Genomic DNA, 18,632 nt, shown 5'->3' with positions numbered 1-18,632 from the left:
TAATAATCGTACATCAGCAACATCAGCTCTCTCTCCCCCTCCTTCTCTCTCTCTCTCTCTCCCCCTCCAGCCGTGTCTCCTTAAAGTTCCAAAAGGTCCGAAAGATCCACAGTCCAAGGACAGGCCGCTGTGGACTGTGGGTTCTCCTTGCTTTCCCCCAGAGGATTACAGTGTGAGCCTATTGGTCGACTCGTTCGATTTGGGCTTCGGGACCCTGTTGGGGTGGGTCGGTTCCCTCGTTCTCACTTTGATCACCTCCTGCTTTCGGCTAATCTGAAATCAATTTGTTTGCAGTGCTCAAGCCTTCGACGTAATTGTGCAACTGAGATTGCCAGAGCTCAGATTAATGCCTTCGCGAGTGAGATAAATCACTCCCCCCGACCACGGCCAATTACGTGGTCCGAAAGGAAAAATATTTTCCATCTTAACTCACGCTGCACTTTGTCTTTTAAGTCCTCGGTGTATGTGGCGAGTTGTGCCGCGGATGCCGTCCCACTTACTTTTTTTATTGTATATGTATGTTTTGTTTTGTTTTTAAACCAGACAGCTTAACTGCCAGTGCTTTTAAAGAAAGGTTTAGCTGTGAGTTCGAGTTGGAATTAATATCAGAAACCCCACCCCCCCCCCCCCAAAAAAAAAAAAAAAAAAAAACATTGAGGCCACAATGTCCATTTCAAAGACCATTATGAATATTCGGCAGGCTGCATTTTTTTTGCATGCGGAAGTAATTTGCCCCTCCCTCCCCCAAACAGTTCAAGAGGCTCGTTTAAATAGTAAAACCTAATTACTCGTGGGCTTTGTGTGAACATTGTTTCCCGCGCCAGCATGGAGACGTCCTCCGTAGTTGCTTGCTCTCACCACGCCATTGTGCGATTCCCCCAGACTCCTCATCTCTTCATGCCGGTCCCACCTGGCCCACCCCCACTCGGCCCACCCCCACCCTAACTGGGGTCTCCTGTATTTCTCCTTCTGGTTCCCAGGTTCCCCATTTCCAAAGGCTTGCTGCTTTTTTTGCAGATAAAAACCTTGAAGTCTGAGGTGGTGTCGACTCTTCCGCCGCCGCTCGTTGGGACCTCCAGTGTTCCCAGTGCCGGTCCTGTGTTCTGTGGGCTCCGTCGGCCCGGTGGTACATTCCAGTGGCCTGTATGCTGAGAGCTGGGTGTTGCCTGTGAACTTGGGCGTGTTTCAGCAGAGCTGACCTGTGGTGTTGCTTGGATTGTGTAAAAACCTCAACCTGTGCAGTGTGGTTTTCCTCCAGTTTATCAGTCTGGGTCTGCAGCTTGAGTTGAATATGATGCCTGAACTGACCTCCCCCGCCCCCCCCCCCCCAAATCCATATCCCCCCAGTAGCCTGTAGTAGTGGGGGGTGCAGGTTCTGTGCCGTGTGCTCTGAATATAGAGTGTCTGTGTGACAGCGGGGGGGGGGAGCACTGGACTGTGACCTTGGATTATTAGCGGCTGTCGCGCATTCATAATGCACCTCTTCACAAAAGGGGGGGGGGCGTTTTCAAAGGCAGCATCTAGCAGGGGGGAACACGGCCCATGGCGTGAAGCGGGGTGTATGTTGCGCACCTACTTGACAATCAGCACGCATAGAAACAGGCGCTCGCTCAGAGTGTTAGTGGGGACGCACGTCTCGCCATTTAGGGAGCGGTGCCCCCACTCGCTCTCTGAGTCACGCTGACAGTGCCACAGACACGCGTGTCATTACCGAGCCCTGCGTCGGTCGGACCGCCGCTAATATCTCCGTCGATCTCTGTCGGGCTTTGAGGCCTGGTACAGTGTGTTCAGGCTGTTGACGAGCAGTTGGACAGATTGATTTATTTTCTTCCCTGTTGTTCCATAAAAATTAGCCGCGTTGAGTCCTGGAACGGGAGGAGGGGTCTCATGGTCAGAGGGTCCTGGCGCGGCTGCCCACTTGCATTAGAGCCGTCATTGGCCCTTCCATGCTCTGAACTGCGTGACTCTCAGTTCGCGACTCTTCCGGCCTCCTTCTCAGCACAGGGCCTGCAGCTCGCGCCGTGTGACGTGCCAGTGGTTCCTGAGCGGGGCTGTGACAGAGTGGGGCGTCTCTCCCTGGTGCAGCTGCAGGGGGCGCCATCCTCACGTGGAGTTTAGCCGTTGGTGGACGTCGGGGGGGGGGGGGGGGGGGGGGGGGGGGTTGTGCTCCATCCCAAATTCATGACTTGGGTGTTTCTGCTGCTGAGGAAACTGGGGAAAAAGTTCCACTTGTGCGCTCCACTAATGATCCGTTTGGTCGAACCCTGCAAAGACTGATTAGCAGGTGATTGGTTAACTTCTCTAGTACTTCGCTTAACCCTTTCCTTGCCCCACTTGTTTTGTCTCTGCCATCCCTGCTCGCTACGCCCCAGGCTACACTCACCGACTCTCGTAACGCCTTTCTGTCCTGTACCCAGAGACCCCCCCACCTCTCCCCATTCCGTTTCGTCCTCCATCAGCCACGTGGGTCAACATCTCTCTCTTCCATCTTCCACCGAGCTTTTTAAAAAGTTTTTTAAATGAATTTGAATGTTCCTGGTTCCCTTGTGCCACCCTCGCCCCGTTGCCCTCCTTGTCACACCTCCCGGTTTAACGAGGAGGGCGATAAAACGCTTATCTGCGCTGTTACATTCCCGACTAAATTATTGCTGCATGTAACAGGGTCGGTATGGAGACGCACCTGCAGGGCAGAGAGAGGGGATGGGGGGCGCGGTCAATGAGGACCCAGGCTACTAGCTGGGGAGGGGATGCAATGTGCTGTAGCTGCTAATCATCCCATTCAGCCCCCTTTCCCTCCATTCTCACTGAACAGAAGTGCCTATCTACTGGCTGTAAGACTGGGTCTCCTGCCAGAAATGGTCGGCGCCCCCATCCCCTCCCCCGAAACTCCCTGCTGGCCAGCCAGGCTGCATGTTACCCAGAACTTCTGTGACTCCTGCATGACCTTTGCCCCCCTTTATCTCTTCAGTTCAGACTCAGACACATCTGTGAAATGTCAGAGCGGCAGCCACAGAACTCACTGCAAACCCATGAGGCTGAAAATACCCCCCCCCCCCCAATCTTGGGGGCTCAGTCTGTCGTTAACCAGCTGATGGGCTACACCCTCCAGGGGTGTCAAATGAATTCGATGAGACCTTTTAATCAGAGAAGTGTTCTATTCCTCACGCCCACTTCAGTTCACTCTGCCTCACTGCGATACACTTTGGCCTGATTCTGCCTGCTTCAGACCACATAGGTCCACTTCAGCTGGTCTCAGTCCACTGCATCTCTCTTTGGTCACCTTCCACCAGCTTCAGCCCACTTCATCCCTCATCAGCCCATTTCGGCCAGCTTCAGCCCACTCCACCCCTCTTCAGGCCACTTCAGCCCATTTCATCCCTCTTCAGGCCACAAGTGATCCTTAATCTCCATGGTGATTTCTGTCCCAGCTGGTCCACATAGAGGCTGTTTTAAAACAATCCATGAGAGTTTTGGGATTAGTGTGTGTTTGAGGGATTAGAGGTTGGTGGGAAACACAGGGCGGTGCATGGGGGGGGGGGGGGGGGGGTTAATCGGCTACGCTCAGACCCTCACACTGGGATACGTGGTAGCTGCAATCCGCCGGATCTGGTAGCCTGCCAGCTAGCCAATCGATGCAGCTTGGAGTCAGAAATGTAAACCGATGCACCCCAGAACGGGGGGGGCAGCCAAGCCTCACAGCGCTGCTTTCCCCTAAACTCCAGGCTTGTTTTCTTTTCCTCATGCACGGCAAAGAAGCCCCCCCCCACCACCAACTGTCGAAATTAGTCACTGCGACAGCCAGCCACTGCTGAATGGCAATGTGCGTCTGGGGTGGGGGGTGGGGGGTGCATGGTTAATTTTAGCAGCTGACCCAGTTCTGCACTCGCCGGAACTGGATGCTGAATGTGGTGCCGTGGTGGGAGTGGGGGGTCCATGACGCAAAGCCAGCCGGTGACCTTCGACCCCCACATCGGGTTTCTGCCTGGTAACTCTGCCCCGGTTGTTGCTGCCAGATTTGTGTTGCGTTTGGCTCGTTGTCCCCATATCGGCACATGCTGGTGCTGAAGTGGCCGCCTGGCCCTCTCACCGGTCACAGTGTCAGGGATCCCAAACAGACTCGGGTACAATTCAGCTTTAATGTTGACGGTAAAATCAACCTTAAACTAACCAGAAGTAGCTGTGATACTTTCATTAACGACCAAACCGAATCACCTCATGCTTTTTTCTTGTCTGGTAAATAGGTGTCAGGTATGCGAATAAACTAAACTCAACTTGTCAAGCAGAAACAATCAGCTGAGCAACTGATCCACATAAAAACATGGGTTTCAGAGTGGATAACAGCGGTGTGCTTTCAGCGGTGTGCTTTCAGCGGTGTGTTTTCTGCGGTGTGCGTTCAGCGGTGTGCTTTCTGCGGTGTGCTTTCAGCGGTGTGTTTTCTGCGGTGTGCGTTCAGCGGTGTGTTTTCTGCGGTGTGCGTTCAGCGGTGTGCTTTCTGCGGTGTGCATTCAGCGGTGTGCTTTCAGCAGTGTGCTTTCACATTCTCAATACATGGAAAATAATGAAATGATCCTGATTTTTTATTTCCAGCAGCAGTACGAGTCTTTTTTCCCTCTTCTTTGTGTTTTTATGCTTTTTGTTTAGTGGGATGGTATTCAATATTTTTTTCCTCCCAAATCTAAATTGCTGCATAATAATAAGCGATTACCATACTAATAATAATGATTTCCAAATTCTGGATCTGAAACATTTCACACAGGGATGAGGCTTGGCCACCATCGGCAGGAAACCACACGCAGCTTCTGGTTTTATATTCCCTCCCACCAGCTAAGCGTCTTGTTGTCCAACCACCAGTAACAGCTGGACACGGGCTCCCTGACACAGGCATTCTGACACAGGCATTCTGACACAGGCTCCCTGACACAGGCTCCCTGACACAGGCTTGCTGACGCAGATTTCCTGACCCAGGCTCTCTGACACGGGCTCCCTCACATGGGCTCCCTGACACAGGCTCGCTGACGCAGCTTTCCTGACACAGGCTTCCTGACACGGGCTCTCTGACGCGGGCTCCCAGATGCGGGTTCCCTGACGCAGGCTCTCTGACACAGGCTCCCTGACACAGGCCAGTGTTGCCCTGCCTCACTGTAAGCCAAGCTTGGCCACAGGAGACACTGTGAAAATGCTGACTTAGGCCTCCTGTCTGTCGTTGAGTGGAACTTTCAGAACTTTCAAATTTTTGGGTTCCTCTTCACAAACCCCCCACACCAAAAAAAGAAGAATCCATGTCTGAAGGTGAGGTGTCAATAGGGGGTGGGGGGCAGCATTTGTCCCTGGGGATGTAGGGAGCAGTTGAAAGGTAAATAACGTCCTGCTCCATATGTAGATCAGTTCCAAACCCATGTGTCTTTCAGCGACCATATGGCTTCTGCCTGGCTGTTCAGGGCTTCTGCGTCTCATCTTGCAGTCTTACTGCATGCCGCTTCTTCATCTCTGTCCCTCTTGGGCTCTCGCAGCACTGCCATTTTGGAGAGGGGGTGCCCCGCGGCTTGTTAGAGCCCTGAGGAACGTGCTATTGCTTTCGATTACAGGCCCTTGGCGGGCTTCAGAGCTTGGTGACATTACAGGGACTGTCAGGCAGACAGCATTTGAGCACTGAACCGCCTCAATGAGGAACCTCCAGGTTCACAAGCTGCCTTTTCCTTGTGAACTGCTCCCGATCAATTAGCTGATTGATCGGTAAGTTAATTAAATATTCTGCTTGTTTATTCAGCCATGAGCTGAAGTCTGCCCCCCACCCCAGGCCACAGTCGGGGGCCCAGCCCAACAAGGGAAGGCAGATTATGAGCTTCAAGGGGCAGCTGATGGATGTCCTGTGAATTCCACAGAAGGAATGCAATGCATTGTGGGATGGCTGCTCCTCCCATGGTTGCTGTGTGGCCATTCTCCATTGCTGACATCTTGGACTGTATAACTGGAGAGAATCTATAGTGTGAATAAGTGTGAATTAGAATGAGCAGAACTGGAGAGGATCTTTAGTGTAAAGTAGAGTGAGTATAACTGGAAGGGATCTATAGTGTGAATAAGTGTAAATTAGTGTGAATTAGAATGAGTATGACTGGAGGAGATCTATAGTGTGAATTAGAATGAGTATAACTGGAGGGGATGTGTAGTGTAAATTACACTTCAGTTATATATTAAATGTTTACACTTATCAGTGTTTACACTCCATTCTGCGTTCGTGCCCTGTGTTCTCTGTGCCCCTGACGGGCGACAGGACACAGAATCGGTCATGTTTGCCGAGTCCTTCGTGAGGCGACCCGCCGACCATCCAGGGCGCCTCTGCGCTTTGTCCGCCACAGAAATGACAGCTGCTGACAGGCCTTATTAATTAAAGGATGCCGCATAATTGTATCCTTGTTTGTTCACTCCCGGGCCAGACGGGAGGAGGTGCACTTTGACACTGCTTGTTTTTTCTGCGTCGTGGGGGGGGGAGGCGTCTCAGATCGCAGGGCTCCCCGTGCCCCGAGCCGGCGGGCTGTCTGTGTCTGCCGCATCAGTCGAGCAGCTCAGTGGAGGCTTAGCCCCAGACCCCACGCTTCTGGACTCCTCTGGGTGCATGGCACAGACTGCAAAAGCAGGACCATAAACCCACCCCCCACCCCCTGCCCTCCCCGGCCTGGCAGCCGACCGGCACGTCTGGGTCACGCCAAGCTAAGCTGCTCTTCCTGTCATTAAAGAAGCGAGCTAGTAATCTCATCTGAGCAGCTGGTCAGTTTCTAATTCTAAACAGAAAATATCCATTACGGGTGTTGGGGGGCAGGGGAGGGGTTACTCCTTGGCTGCCAAATTAATCCAAAGCAAAGAAAACATTTCCAATTTATAACGGTGCAACATTTAAACAGGACTTATGCTAGAGTCCTATCAACTGACAAGTAACGAGTCTGCGGTCTTAACCACTGCGCCCCCTTCTGGCCAATGAAACCAAGACGCAACCAAGCAGCAGCTCCGCATTGGTAAAAACAATCTGAGGCTCTGTGTTCTATTGCGAGACTAATAGAGCTGCCTGGCCCTTTGTCACACAAGTGTCCCAAGAAGGAGAATATCGACACAAAGGAGCAGCAGCATGCAGGGAAACGAATGTATTCGGAAGGACAATGAAAAGCCATGAAACAGGGGAAAGGCGCCATTATCGTTCCACCGCTGTGCCACTCGGTGGAGGAGAATGGTGTGTCGACGTCAGCTTCCGGTGATATTAAAATGGGAACCAAGAAAAGCACTCCAACAGAATCAGAGGGACGACGTTCAGCTTGCGTGATCCCAGCGAGCCGGGTGGCAGTGCGGAGCTACGGCGGGAAAATACAGGGGCTTTGTTCCCCCTCGCGACCAAAATCCTGCTAATTAGTGCTGGCCGAGCAGGGCAGCTTCACAACTGTCACGTGAAGGAAGCGCGTGCAGGGTCCAGGACGTCCGTCTGGTCTTTGCCAAGTGTAAGTCGGGTGGAGAAGCAGAGAATGTGTAAAGAATTGTTCTCGGAGGGGGGTGGGGGTGGAGGAGCTGGGTGCTGGAGTTGCCTTTCAGCTTGTTTCGGTTGCTTTAATCACCGTGGAAAACCTGACCTGCACATTCACGCAAAGAACGCAGACCTCGGACCATCAATCAGCATTTATAATGTAGCGAACGCGTGTCAGCTGAATTGTAAGTGTGTGTGACTCTAACATGTATCAGCAGGGATAAATGGCACCATTACTGCGTTACTAGTCACTAATTTACTGTTCACCACAATGCAGGACACAGAAAGGGGGCTTTTCTGCTTCTCAGTATCTTCCACTGTCTTCCCTCTGAGTTATAATACTTTTAACCCAGAACACGCTCTTTCTCCTATGCATCATAGTGTTTATATCAAGCAAACTGTCACATCTAGTAAAAACCGGATACCTTTTATGAGTGCGTCTATTTTCTTTGGGAACGCTTTATTGATTTATATAGTTTTAATGTGGATGTCATTAAAGCGGTTTGAAAAAGGCAGAGGAATTCCTGGAATACAGTCGATAGTGAGGGGTGTCTGGCTGATATTAATAAGGTAATAATGAGTTAAAGTTAATGAGTAAACAGCTATATCAGGTTACTCTGGAGAGAAACAGAAGAACAAACGAAGCCACGTTTCACTCTGCGTGGAGGGAAAACCCACTCCAAAGGACAAGCCCCAGTCTTCAACTTAAAGGTCAAAACTATATAATTGCAGTGAGCCCTTAGATAATTGCCTTTTTGCCTCTAGTGTTAAAAAAAAAAAACCTGAAACATTTACTGGTTTGCATAATAATTCTCTGAGCCACAAAACATTATCACAACTGCAAGTAATATAAAATGATTAGCCTGCTTCGGTTAAGCAATAAAAAAACGGGTTTCCTTTGTGAAGATTGGTGCTTTTATGTGTAACGCATTTCTGGCCTTGAAAAAATTTCACTGACTAATTTGTGGCTCAATGCAGAACCACAGTGCAGTTTAGAAATGGAACAGTAGCTGTTCTTAAGAGTCTGCACTGTCTCAACTATTGAATGTTGGGTGTGTGTGAATTAGGCAGATTGTTTGTGCAGAAAATTAGTATTACAACAAAGGTCTTAGCAGGAAAACATAATGAAGGACTGGGGAGAGTCGTCAGATTACAAAACGACTGGTAGTAAGATGAACGTGTTCCGGATTGTTCCATTTTCGCTGATATCCAGCATGTCTGACAGGGGGGGATGCTCCAGATCTGGGGTCAACAATTATTTTGAAGCAGAAAAACTTACATAAGCCAGATGTCATTATACAACAAAGGAGGACTTATAAAGGCCACAAACCTGCGCCTGCTTGGGTCAAGAGAGTTTACCCACCTGCCAAAGAGGGGCTGATGGGATTGTCCTGCTTCACGCGGTGACTGGTCCGTTCAACGCACTTCCCACGTCTATCAGATCCAGACAGAGCTGGGATTACGGCCCGTTTGACACGGGGCTGCGTGGTCAGAACCTGACAGCCGTAATCCCGCTGCTGGGTGGATCATTAGTAGCAGCTGTGCGTACTTATAACCAGCAGCATGAAAGCATTATAGGATAGTGGAAGTAAGAGTGGTGTGTGGGTTAGGAGTGTGTGGCTGTGTGCAGACAGTTGTTGGTTCCTGTAACTGGCAGTGATTTCACCGTTGGGCCCTAATCTCCAGTGATCTCTAATCCTCACTTGTATGTTGCTTTGGACAAAAGCTGCTGCTAAATAAATAAGCATAAATGTGGTGACTGAGGGGGCAGTACTGTAGCCTCACACCCCCGCCGGCGGGGGTTCAAAGCTCCGCTCTTCTGTATGTCTCCCCTCCCCTCCCAAATGTAATAAAAACCAGTAACTTTTTACCTTGGGGGGACATTTTTTTCGGTCCCCACAAGGATAACCAAAAAAAAGAAGAATCCATGTATTTTATAAAAATCTGCGAAAGGAATCAAAAAGCTAAAAGATTTCCAAAGTCTTGTATTTTGTTTGGTTACTTATGGTTAAGGTTAGTGCTGGGTTAGGGGTTAAGGTTGTCGATGTTGGGATTAGAGTTTTTCCCATAGAAATGAATCTAGAGTCTTCTCAAAGATATGAATACATGGACTGTGTGTGTGTGTGTGTGTGTGCATGTGCGTGTGCATGCGTGTGATGGATTAGCAGCCTGTCCACAGTGTCCCCTACGTTGTGCCCTCTGCCTCCTGGGATAAACTCCAGGCTCACCCTGTACCAGATAAGCAGCTATGGAAAATGGATGGATGGATGGAACAGCATATGGTCTTATCATTGCTTCTTTTCCAAGTGAAGCTCCTCCAACATGTTCCTATGCATGTGTCTGCTTGCATTGGCAGCTCGGCTGCTGAGTTTGCTATTAGAAAGGCACTGCGCTAGTCTTCCTGAACGGGAACCGGTCCACAGGGTACGGCTGAGGACGGCCGGGAATAATATTCGGGTTCAGTCCGTGGTGATTTCTTACTCTTGCAGAAGTCATTATCTACACAAATTCTAAACGGTTTCCTTAATGGTACATTTTCAGGCTAATTTTACCATAAATGTCACCAAATAAATCATCCCAATTGATTAGTAAACACTGACATTTTTTTTTCAAATTTAACACTAAAGGGAAAATGTAGGGCAGTGGTGAAGCTTTGCGGACATTGGGAGCTGAAATGGAAAACAGAGTGCAGCGGGATCCACCTCGCGGTCTGCTGTCCTGGGCCGTTAATATTAGCATATGTATTGTAGCGTAGATCTTAAGTGACAAGGCCACTGCTTTCCGTTTAAATGGCTCTGAATTGGGTTGAGATGTCTTTTGTGTAGAAGATGCGCATTCGCCCCCCCCCCCCCCCCCCCCCCACACACACACCAACACCCACACCCACACAGACACCACGTCCACAAAGGATAGATTTGTCTTTAAAATGTAGCGGTTTTTGGAAAAACCTTAACTCCATCAGTGCCTCTCATGTACCAGTACTGACCTCTCCATCCAGTACAAAATATAATGAAAACCAACAGCCAGCAGGCCTTATTATTATCATCATCATCAATTAATTAAGATCAATTTTGATAACACCTCTTAGTACAAATATTAGTAGTAATAAGTACCACTGCTGTTTAATACTAATCCTGCTACTAATAACAGTATTATTTTATAACTGCATATATACCTTTTAAAAACGTGCAAAAGATGTCTGAAATTAATCATAATTGTCATTATTGTCCAGACCTTTATGTAAAAATAATATAAAGGGCGCTCTTTGTGCCACAGTTGGAAATTTGTCCAAAAATAAACATTGGTATTAAAAAAAAAAACACACAGCCCGTTAAACGTCGGTTCTGCTCTAGAAAATGACGCTTTCTCCCTCAGCCCCGAAACACGTTTCATTTTCCCTCACAGCTACAGATGTGTAGCCATTAAAAGGCACTTTTTCTGCAACCTTGTATTTTCGTTTGGTTTCATTTTTGGGTTTCAGCTCTGTTGTTCATTGTCGGGGCCCCCGAATATCTCGCATTCGCTGTTTCAGACACATTTCCTGAAATGTATTCAGTGATACCGGTTCCTTATTTAGTGTTTCTTCAGATCAGATGCGTTGTCACTCGACTGCCTACTGTCTAACTGAATAAACGTCCTGAGGAAATGAGCACAATTTCAAATCCACAATTACCTGTAAATCCTTTCAAGCGGATGAGGAACGCTGGGTGGGGGTGCCGTTGGGAGGAGGGGGGGGGGGGTTAGGTGCAAGAAAGAAAGCAAAGAAAAAAGCTGCGTACATGTCATCGGGTTTCTGTCTGTTATTTACCACCGAATCGTTTCAGAAGCTCTCATTTCTGCATGAATCAAGTGCATTTCATGCGACTGGCTGCCGGTGTCCGTGTTTGCTCGCAGTAATTGGTAAAACGATGACAATGTTTTAGCAGCATGTCTGGGCGTCTGGGCTCTCCGTGCAGCTGCTTAACTTACCCCTTTTTCCCTTCTTATAAAGAGATAAGTCTATATCTGATTAATGCAAGTAAACAGAACTTGGGTTGTGTTCATAGAATCATTAAGTCATATAGTCTATTTTAGGATGGGATTAGAATTTTAATATTAGTGTCTTCGGTGGAAGCCTAAACAACTAAATAGAAATGTATTGTTCGTTTTGACGAAAAATCCGGGAGGCAGAGTGATAATTTAATCGATCCTGGATATTGTACAAATCATGTTTCTTAATATCGAAATAATTGGCAGCAAATCATGAATGTAGAACTTATGTCCTGTATTAAAATAAGCAGCTCCTATTCGGCTAATACTAATATATAAGTAGTCCAAATGTATTTCTGCCCTTAGGTTTTTAACCTGTACTGGTCTTGTTTGCATGAAATACAGCTATAGGTACACTGGGCATAATGTGATTTAAAGGAAAAAAACGCGAGGCAAGCGTGACGACTTCTTAGCCCGAGGTTGATCTCGACACAAATAGAGAATTGAACCAATGCCCCCCCCACCCCGTCCCACCACCATAAGCGGCTGGCCGGCTTTAATGAACAATGAATTAAGGCCTCCGATTACTGCGCGACTAGACAACAAAGGAGAGAAGCGAATTTAAGGCAGCGAGCCCTCGAGGCCCCGCCCCAGCGCCGCCACTGACCAATGGACCGCCGGTATGCAAATAGGGCGCAGCGCCGCACCGTCCCGTCCCAGCCCCTGACGTCACCCGCGCATATCCCTCGGCAGCTCTGTCTGGCTGCGGCGAGTCAGACGGGCGAACAGAAAAGCGCTGAGTGAGCCGGGGAGGGGCGCTGCCACCGCCGGCATCCCACCAATTTAAAGTCCTCGACCAGCGATCCGCACGTCCGCAGAAATTTGGGAGCGGGCTTCCGAGACCGTCCGCCTTATTTATTATTTATTTTTTTGCTGGGGTGGGGGAAGCTGGATTGCACTGACTGCTGAGTGCCAGCAGAGAGGCACTGATTTGTACGACCGGTTTGAATACGGTCCCCCCCCACCCACCCCGGGCTGCCTTACCAGTCCTACCCTCCTTCTTTAGTTTTTTTTCCTTCTCCAACCCCTCTTTGTCTGAGACTGCAGAAATATCTCAAGATGCCAAGCTCGCTTTTCGCCGACATGGAGCGGAGTGGTGGCAATCAGCGGGGACGCCCTGGATGACCAAAGAGCCCTGCAGATAGCACTGGATCAGCTCTCCCTGCTCGGCTTGGACAGCGATGACAGCTCCCTGTATGACAGCGAGCCGAGGAAGAAGAGCGTCAACATGACCGAGTGCGTCCCGGTGCCCAGTTCGGAGCACGTAGCCGAGATCGTGGGCAGGCAAGGTGCGTGCATGGATTGATTTAATTTACTCGTCTACTTTTGGTCGTCCGTTTTGCTTTTGATTTCCTTCTTTTCGGTGCAAGGCTTTGGAGGTGTAATAGTGAGCGTGCAGACGCCTGAATTTATGCTGGGTGGGAGCCCTCGTTGAGCGCCGCACTCCGCAAACACAAAGGCTTTTGCGGAAGCTGCAGGCGGGGCGGCGAGATGCCACCCAAAATCCGCAGTTTCTGAGTGTTTTGCCGCCCCGTTTCATACACCTTAAGCATAGCAGCAGGGATGGGGCTCCCCGAAGCCTTGTTGGGCTTTGTTGTTTTGTTCTCTCTGCACGCACCGCGCATGAAACTGCATATATTCAGTGAGTGCAATTTTAATGCGGTTTTAAACGCCATCCCGGCTCACCTGAGACAAGTACCTGTTTTTTTTTTGTCACGGCGGTCACGTAGATGATGGTAGTGACCCGTGGAGAGATGGCTTTCCCCTGTTGTTTTCGGAGAGGTGCGGGTGAATCGGGCTGCTGTACGGCCAGATACTGGAGCATGTGGTTTTAATTTGCCCTGTGCAAATATGTGCGAATTAGCAAATCTGTACAAGGGGTCTAACCTCTCTCCTTTCGACAGCACTGTTTACTTCAGTTTCAGCGGTATATATTGTGTTCTCCAGTAATCTTACGTTATATTCTCCTTATTTATTTTTTACACATAGGTTGTAAAATCAAAGCACTGAGAGCAAAGACCAACACCTATATCAAGACTCCAGTCCGTGGGGAGGAACCAGTCTTTGTTGTGACAGGCAGGAGAGAAGACGTAGCGATGGCCAGAAGGGAGATCATCTCTGCTGCAGAGCACTTCTCCATTCTGCTGCAGAGCACTTCTCCATGATCCGGGCCTCCCGGAACAAGAACAGCAGCATGAACGGGGGCGGCACGGTTCCAGGACCGCCCAACCTGCCGGGCCAGACCACCATCCAGGTGCGGGTTCCCTACCGGGTGGTGGGGCTGGTGGTGGGACCCAAGGGGGCCACCATCAAGCGCATCCAGCAGCATACACACACCTACATCGTGACCCCGAGCCGCGACAAGGAGCCGGTCTTCGAGGTGACGGGCATGCCTGAGAACGTGGACCGGGCGCGGGAGGAGATCGAGGCCCACATCGCCGTGCGCACCGGCGGCCTGGTCGAGCTCGCTGAAGACAACGACTTCCACGCCAACGGCACCGATGTGGGCTTCGAGCTGCACGGTCACGCCAGCCTCTGGAGTAAGGCCACCCCCGGCGTGACCCCCACCTCCGGCCGCAAACCCTTCTCCAACTACCGCAACGACAGCTCCAGCTCGCTGGGGAGTGCCTCTACGGACTCTTACTTTGGGAACGGTGGCGGTGGCTCCAGGTTGGCCGACTACAGCCCCCCGAGCCCAGCGCTGAGCTACAGCGCCTCCAACAACGGCAACAACAATAACAACAACAACAACAACAACAACAACAATGCCAACATCACCACCAATGGATTTGTCTATGGGAGTGATGTCATTTCCCCTGATTGCAATGAGCTGTCTTACGAGTCGCCTTCGGCCTTCGACCCCACGCCTACACCGCCAGGCCTGATCTGGTCCGGGTTTGACCGCAGTGTGGCCCCCGGAGGAGGCTCTGCCCCCGCTGTCTTCGCCAGCGGCACTTCTGCCAACGCCAATGGAATACCAGGGAGCCAACGAAGGGGCAATGGTGGGACGGCCCAACCCCGGCTATCCCCGCCTCTGCATCATGTTGGTGGGGGGGCGGACCATCCCCTGGCTCGTCGCGTGCGCAGCGACCCTGGGGGAGGAGCCCTGAGCTTCCCCGCCTACTCCAGCTCCGGCCTCTCCAACGGGCTGGCCTGCCTCGCCGGCGGCCACCTGCCGGGGCTGCCCTCGGACTCCTCCTCCTCCTCCTCCTCCTCCAGCTCCTCGTCGGGCACCAGCCGCAAGGGCAGCCGGGACTGCTCCGTGTGCTTCGAGAGTGAGGTCATCGCCGCCCTCGTGCCCTGCGGCCACAACCTCTTCTGCATGGAATGCGCCAACCGCATCTGCGAGAGGAACGAGGCCAAGTGTCCAGTCTGCCACTCCGCGGTCACTCAGGCCATCCGCATCTTCTCCTAAGACGCGTCGCCGCGGCGACAGCAGGTGCCCTCATCCTGCGCCGTGGAGACGCGTGACGTATGTATAGGTGTATGTGTGAGTGTGTACGTGTATTGCACACGTGCATACAGGCCCGGGGTGTCCCCAGAGCTGCAGCGTCGCAGGAAAGGGACAGCTTCCGGCTCGGCCGTGTGCATGTCCCGTAACTTAAGAAATACTAGCAAATGGAGGCCCTAGTTTGTCAGATCGAGCAGAGTCTGCAAGTACCTTTAAGAGGTCTTGCTGCCACTCAAGGTACGCGTCGTGGGGGGGGGGGGGAGTTCTGTGAAGACGCAGTGATCCTGCAGCTTAAAGAAAGCAGGGAAAATACATGTATCACACGGGATGTGCACACGCTAAAACATACAAGAAAATAATTCCATATTAATTACATTAATAAAGATCAAAGTATTTTATTCCTTTTTTTTTGACTTGAAAAGATTATATTTCGTATCGCAAAGATGTTTACAGATATTTTAATTTAAGTTCAGTGAACTTTTTTTGTAGCGGAGTTCATTTTAGTACAGCCTCATGGTGACTAACACTGTATCATTTTAATATTACGCCGCTGTGAGCGGGGACTCACACACTGCAGTGTGTGTGCGTGTCACATCGAGACAGTATTCTGCTGGGTCGGAGGTTTTACGTGTTCAGCAAAAAAAAATGTCTATTAACCCTCTGTGCCCAGCATATTTTCTATTCAGTAATAAAAAGCCTATTTTATTCTATAGTATTACAAAACACATAATGTATAAAACATTAAGTCGGATGGAAAAGGACCGTTTATGCTTTCTAAACATTTGTATGAATTAGATTCCAGTGGAAGTTCCAGGATTCTGTTCCACCGCTATAATTTTAGTACTTCTATTTTAATACATTTCTTTATTACTTGTTTATGTATATGTAGGTGAAGTTACTTGAGCATAAATGTACTTTATTGAGCAAAGTTTAAAAAAACAAAGTATATTTTATTTTATGATAAAGGGCCTTTAAACCTCATGGTCGAATCCTAATATTATATTTGCTGAAACAAGATTTGAAAATGTATCAAGAGTTTTATTTTTCTGACATTTAAAGTTCTACATGATAAAAGGTAAAACTTAAGGTGCTACTTTGTGTTTTTTAAGTATTTCTATATAAATAAAATAAAAATGGTACATGAAATAAGTGTGCTCTTCTTATTGGAGGGGTGTCGTTTTAAAACCACTTGGGTGTGTTTATCTGCTGCCGCCTTTTGAAAGACCGGCGTGTGTTTTGTGGTCTTTAACTGGCTGCTCTGTGGTGGTTTTAACGTCTCTTTAGACATAGGCAGAGGCCAATGTGATTCTCGGTGCTCTCGGGGAAGGGGGCGAGCGCACATTGGTGGCCCCCGCTGACCCCCGCCCGCCTCCGACAGCCTCTGAGCTGAAGCTGACATGGCTGGCTGGCTTTTTTTCCCGAAGATGCCTCTCCTGTGGGTGTCCCGACCTGCGTTCCTCATAAAACACCCCAGTTGTCTTCTTGCACAGCATGTTTTTAATTTGCCGACTTCCGGTCTCTCGCAGTCTGAAAGCGATCAGTAGCATCGCAGGGAGTGCAGGAGGGTGACCCAGGGAAGCCGACCCCCCCCTCACCGGTGTTGGGTGGCGGCTGATTGGACGGGAGCAGAGGCTGGGCGTGTTTTCGCCACTGTGATGCGGGAGGAAACCTGAACGGCCGGGCAGACGCTCTGTCCAGCCATTAAATGTGATTTGTGTAAAGTCCATGGAAGGTATGAATGATGCCAACTGTGTGGCAGCGAGTGTCTTTGTAGCGTGATGCTTCGCATGAGGCACGTCTGCTTATTGGATATAAAGGGCGGTAAAATGCCGTAAACCCCACTGATGCTTTTAGAGAGCAGCCTTCAGGCTCTGTGAATTCAGATCATGAACTGGGATGGGGAGGAATCCGGGGTAACAAAGGTGGGTGTGCCGACGTCCGCCAGCTGCAGCTCCCCCGCCAGACAGGGGCGAATCGGCGGGGCCTGCAAGCCACTCGCCGTCTGGTTTAAGACACAGCCGACTGGCTATGATGTGTCTCTACACCAGACTCTACACTAAGTTAAAATTGGAGCCCGTTCTGTGACAGGGCGCGCTGCATGGCATTTTCCTGGGGGAGGCGCTCTCACACATTGCTTCCTGGCTGGCATCTGGATAAATAGAGCCAGAGGTCTGATGGGTCTCCAGATTGGTCGTGGGTGGGGGGGGAGGGGGGTTGATATAAGCATATATGACTCACATGCTGTTTGCAGGAGCCCCCTACTGATTTATTTGCAGAAGGACCGAAATGGAGCAGTGATACCTGTGAAGGGAATGAACCGCAGCTCTGTACTGTTTCTGTGTCCCACATTGGGATTGGGGTTTGTTTATTTGCTTGATTTCACCCCTGGGGGGGGGTCATATTATTAAGGTTATTTTGTCGCCTAGCCAACGTTTTTATATACCCAAATTAACTTATTCTTTTATACTGGAGTGATTAAGCATAAGCAGCATCCTCAACACTAGCAGGGCCACGCTGTCCTGGGGTTTCTCCACAGACCGACCTGTATTCTGTCCCTTTAACCATTGCACCACCTGCTGGTCTGTAGAGAGTTAGCATTTTGTGTGATGAAAGGTCGTGAGCTTTAGCAGTCTGAGTTTCTCCACCCTTAAAGAGAAAGCTGGCGGAGTCACTGGCTGAATGCATGGTGGGGGGGGGGGGGGGGGGGGGGTGTGTGTTACACATGGGGAAGCTCTTAGGAAATGTGTCGGTGTGCCTCTAATATATTGGGGGTGGGGGTGGGCGGTGTGTTTGGCTGCAGGTCAGCTAAATGGGATCTGGCTGTTGGTGGTGGGTCTGTGGGTATGATAGTGGCTGCTTCCCCGTTGAGGCAGGGTCTCCTTCAGAAAACCTTGGTGTTTGGGGGGGCACAAGAAACTGCCAGTCTCACTCGTTTAATTTAATTTTGGTCTCTACATAAAACGACAAGGTATATTGTCCCACCCAGCTCATTTGGCTTTAGGCGAATGTGCATTGAAATATAAAAAATGATTCTCTTCAAAGCCAAACGTGAGCGTGACGACTCCCACATCTGACCCGGGCCTTTGTGCCTCGGATGAGACTCACTTAGACCAGCCTGCCCTCCTACTTCACGTAACGCCGGACGTTTGTCTTTGCTAAAAGCGAGAATGTTCCAAATAACAAAGCTTTGCTTTAGTCCTGCTGCATACCTTTTGTAATTTAGTAAATTGCATTAGCTGTGTTCACCAGCAGACAGCTTAGTGATTATTTTTATATTTGGGATATGGCACCCATTCTATAGTTTTAAATGGATAAAATACAACATTACCAAGTTGGTGAATCCCCCAGTCACCTTCCAGACAGCTTATCCAGTTCAGGGTGACAGTGAACCTAGAAATGTATCCCAGAATGCACAGGGCGACAGATACCCAGGATGGGATGCCAATCTCAGCACTACAGGTGTTGTATTCATTTTCCATTATCTTTTTTTTTTTTTTTTTTTTTTACAGTAGGACAGCTTGTCAGCTTCTTGCAGAAATGCAGACTATCACCTGAATTTTTAAGATGCCAAATCTCTGGCATTCCGCTGATACTCTGGATTAGCGGTACGTTTCAGGCCTAAGAGGTCTCTTTGGAGGTGGCACA

The 18,632-nt window shown here is 49.8% G+C and overlaps 2 protein-coding genes across 3 annotated transcripts in view; one reads left to right on the top strand and one right to left on the bottom strand.

The window, feature by feature from the left end:
- LOC125751747 (homer protein homolog 2-like) overlaps positions 1-18,632 on the bottom strand; it is a 426,913-nt gene that overhangs the window by 295,471 nt on the left and 112,810 nt on the right. The window lies entirely within an intron of this gene.
- Positions 11,636-16,136, top strand: mex3b (mex-3 RNA binding family member B). Its single transcript, XM_049030966.1, is given in 4 exon segments — positions 11,636-12,639; positions 12,641-12,825; positions 13,526-13,674; positions 13,677-16,136. Coding segments are annotated over 4 exon segments (1,653 nt in total). The 5' UTR covers positions 11,636-12,595; the 3' UTR covers positions 14,952-16,136.

This window comes from Brienomyrus brachyistius, chromosome 11, assembly GCF_023856365.1.
Source record: "Brienomyrus brachyistius isolate T26 chromosome 11, BBRACH_0.4, whole genome shotgun sequence".
Classification (NCBI taxonomy): Eukaryota; Metazoa; Chordata; class Actinopteri; order Osteoglossiformes; family Mormyridae; genus Brienomyrus; species Brienomyrus brachyistius.
The sequence above is the reverse complement of the archived record's forward strand: the minus strand, read 5'-3'. Positions and strand labels throughout refer to the sequence as shown.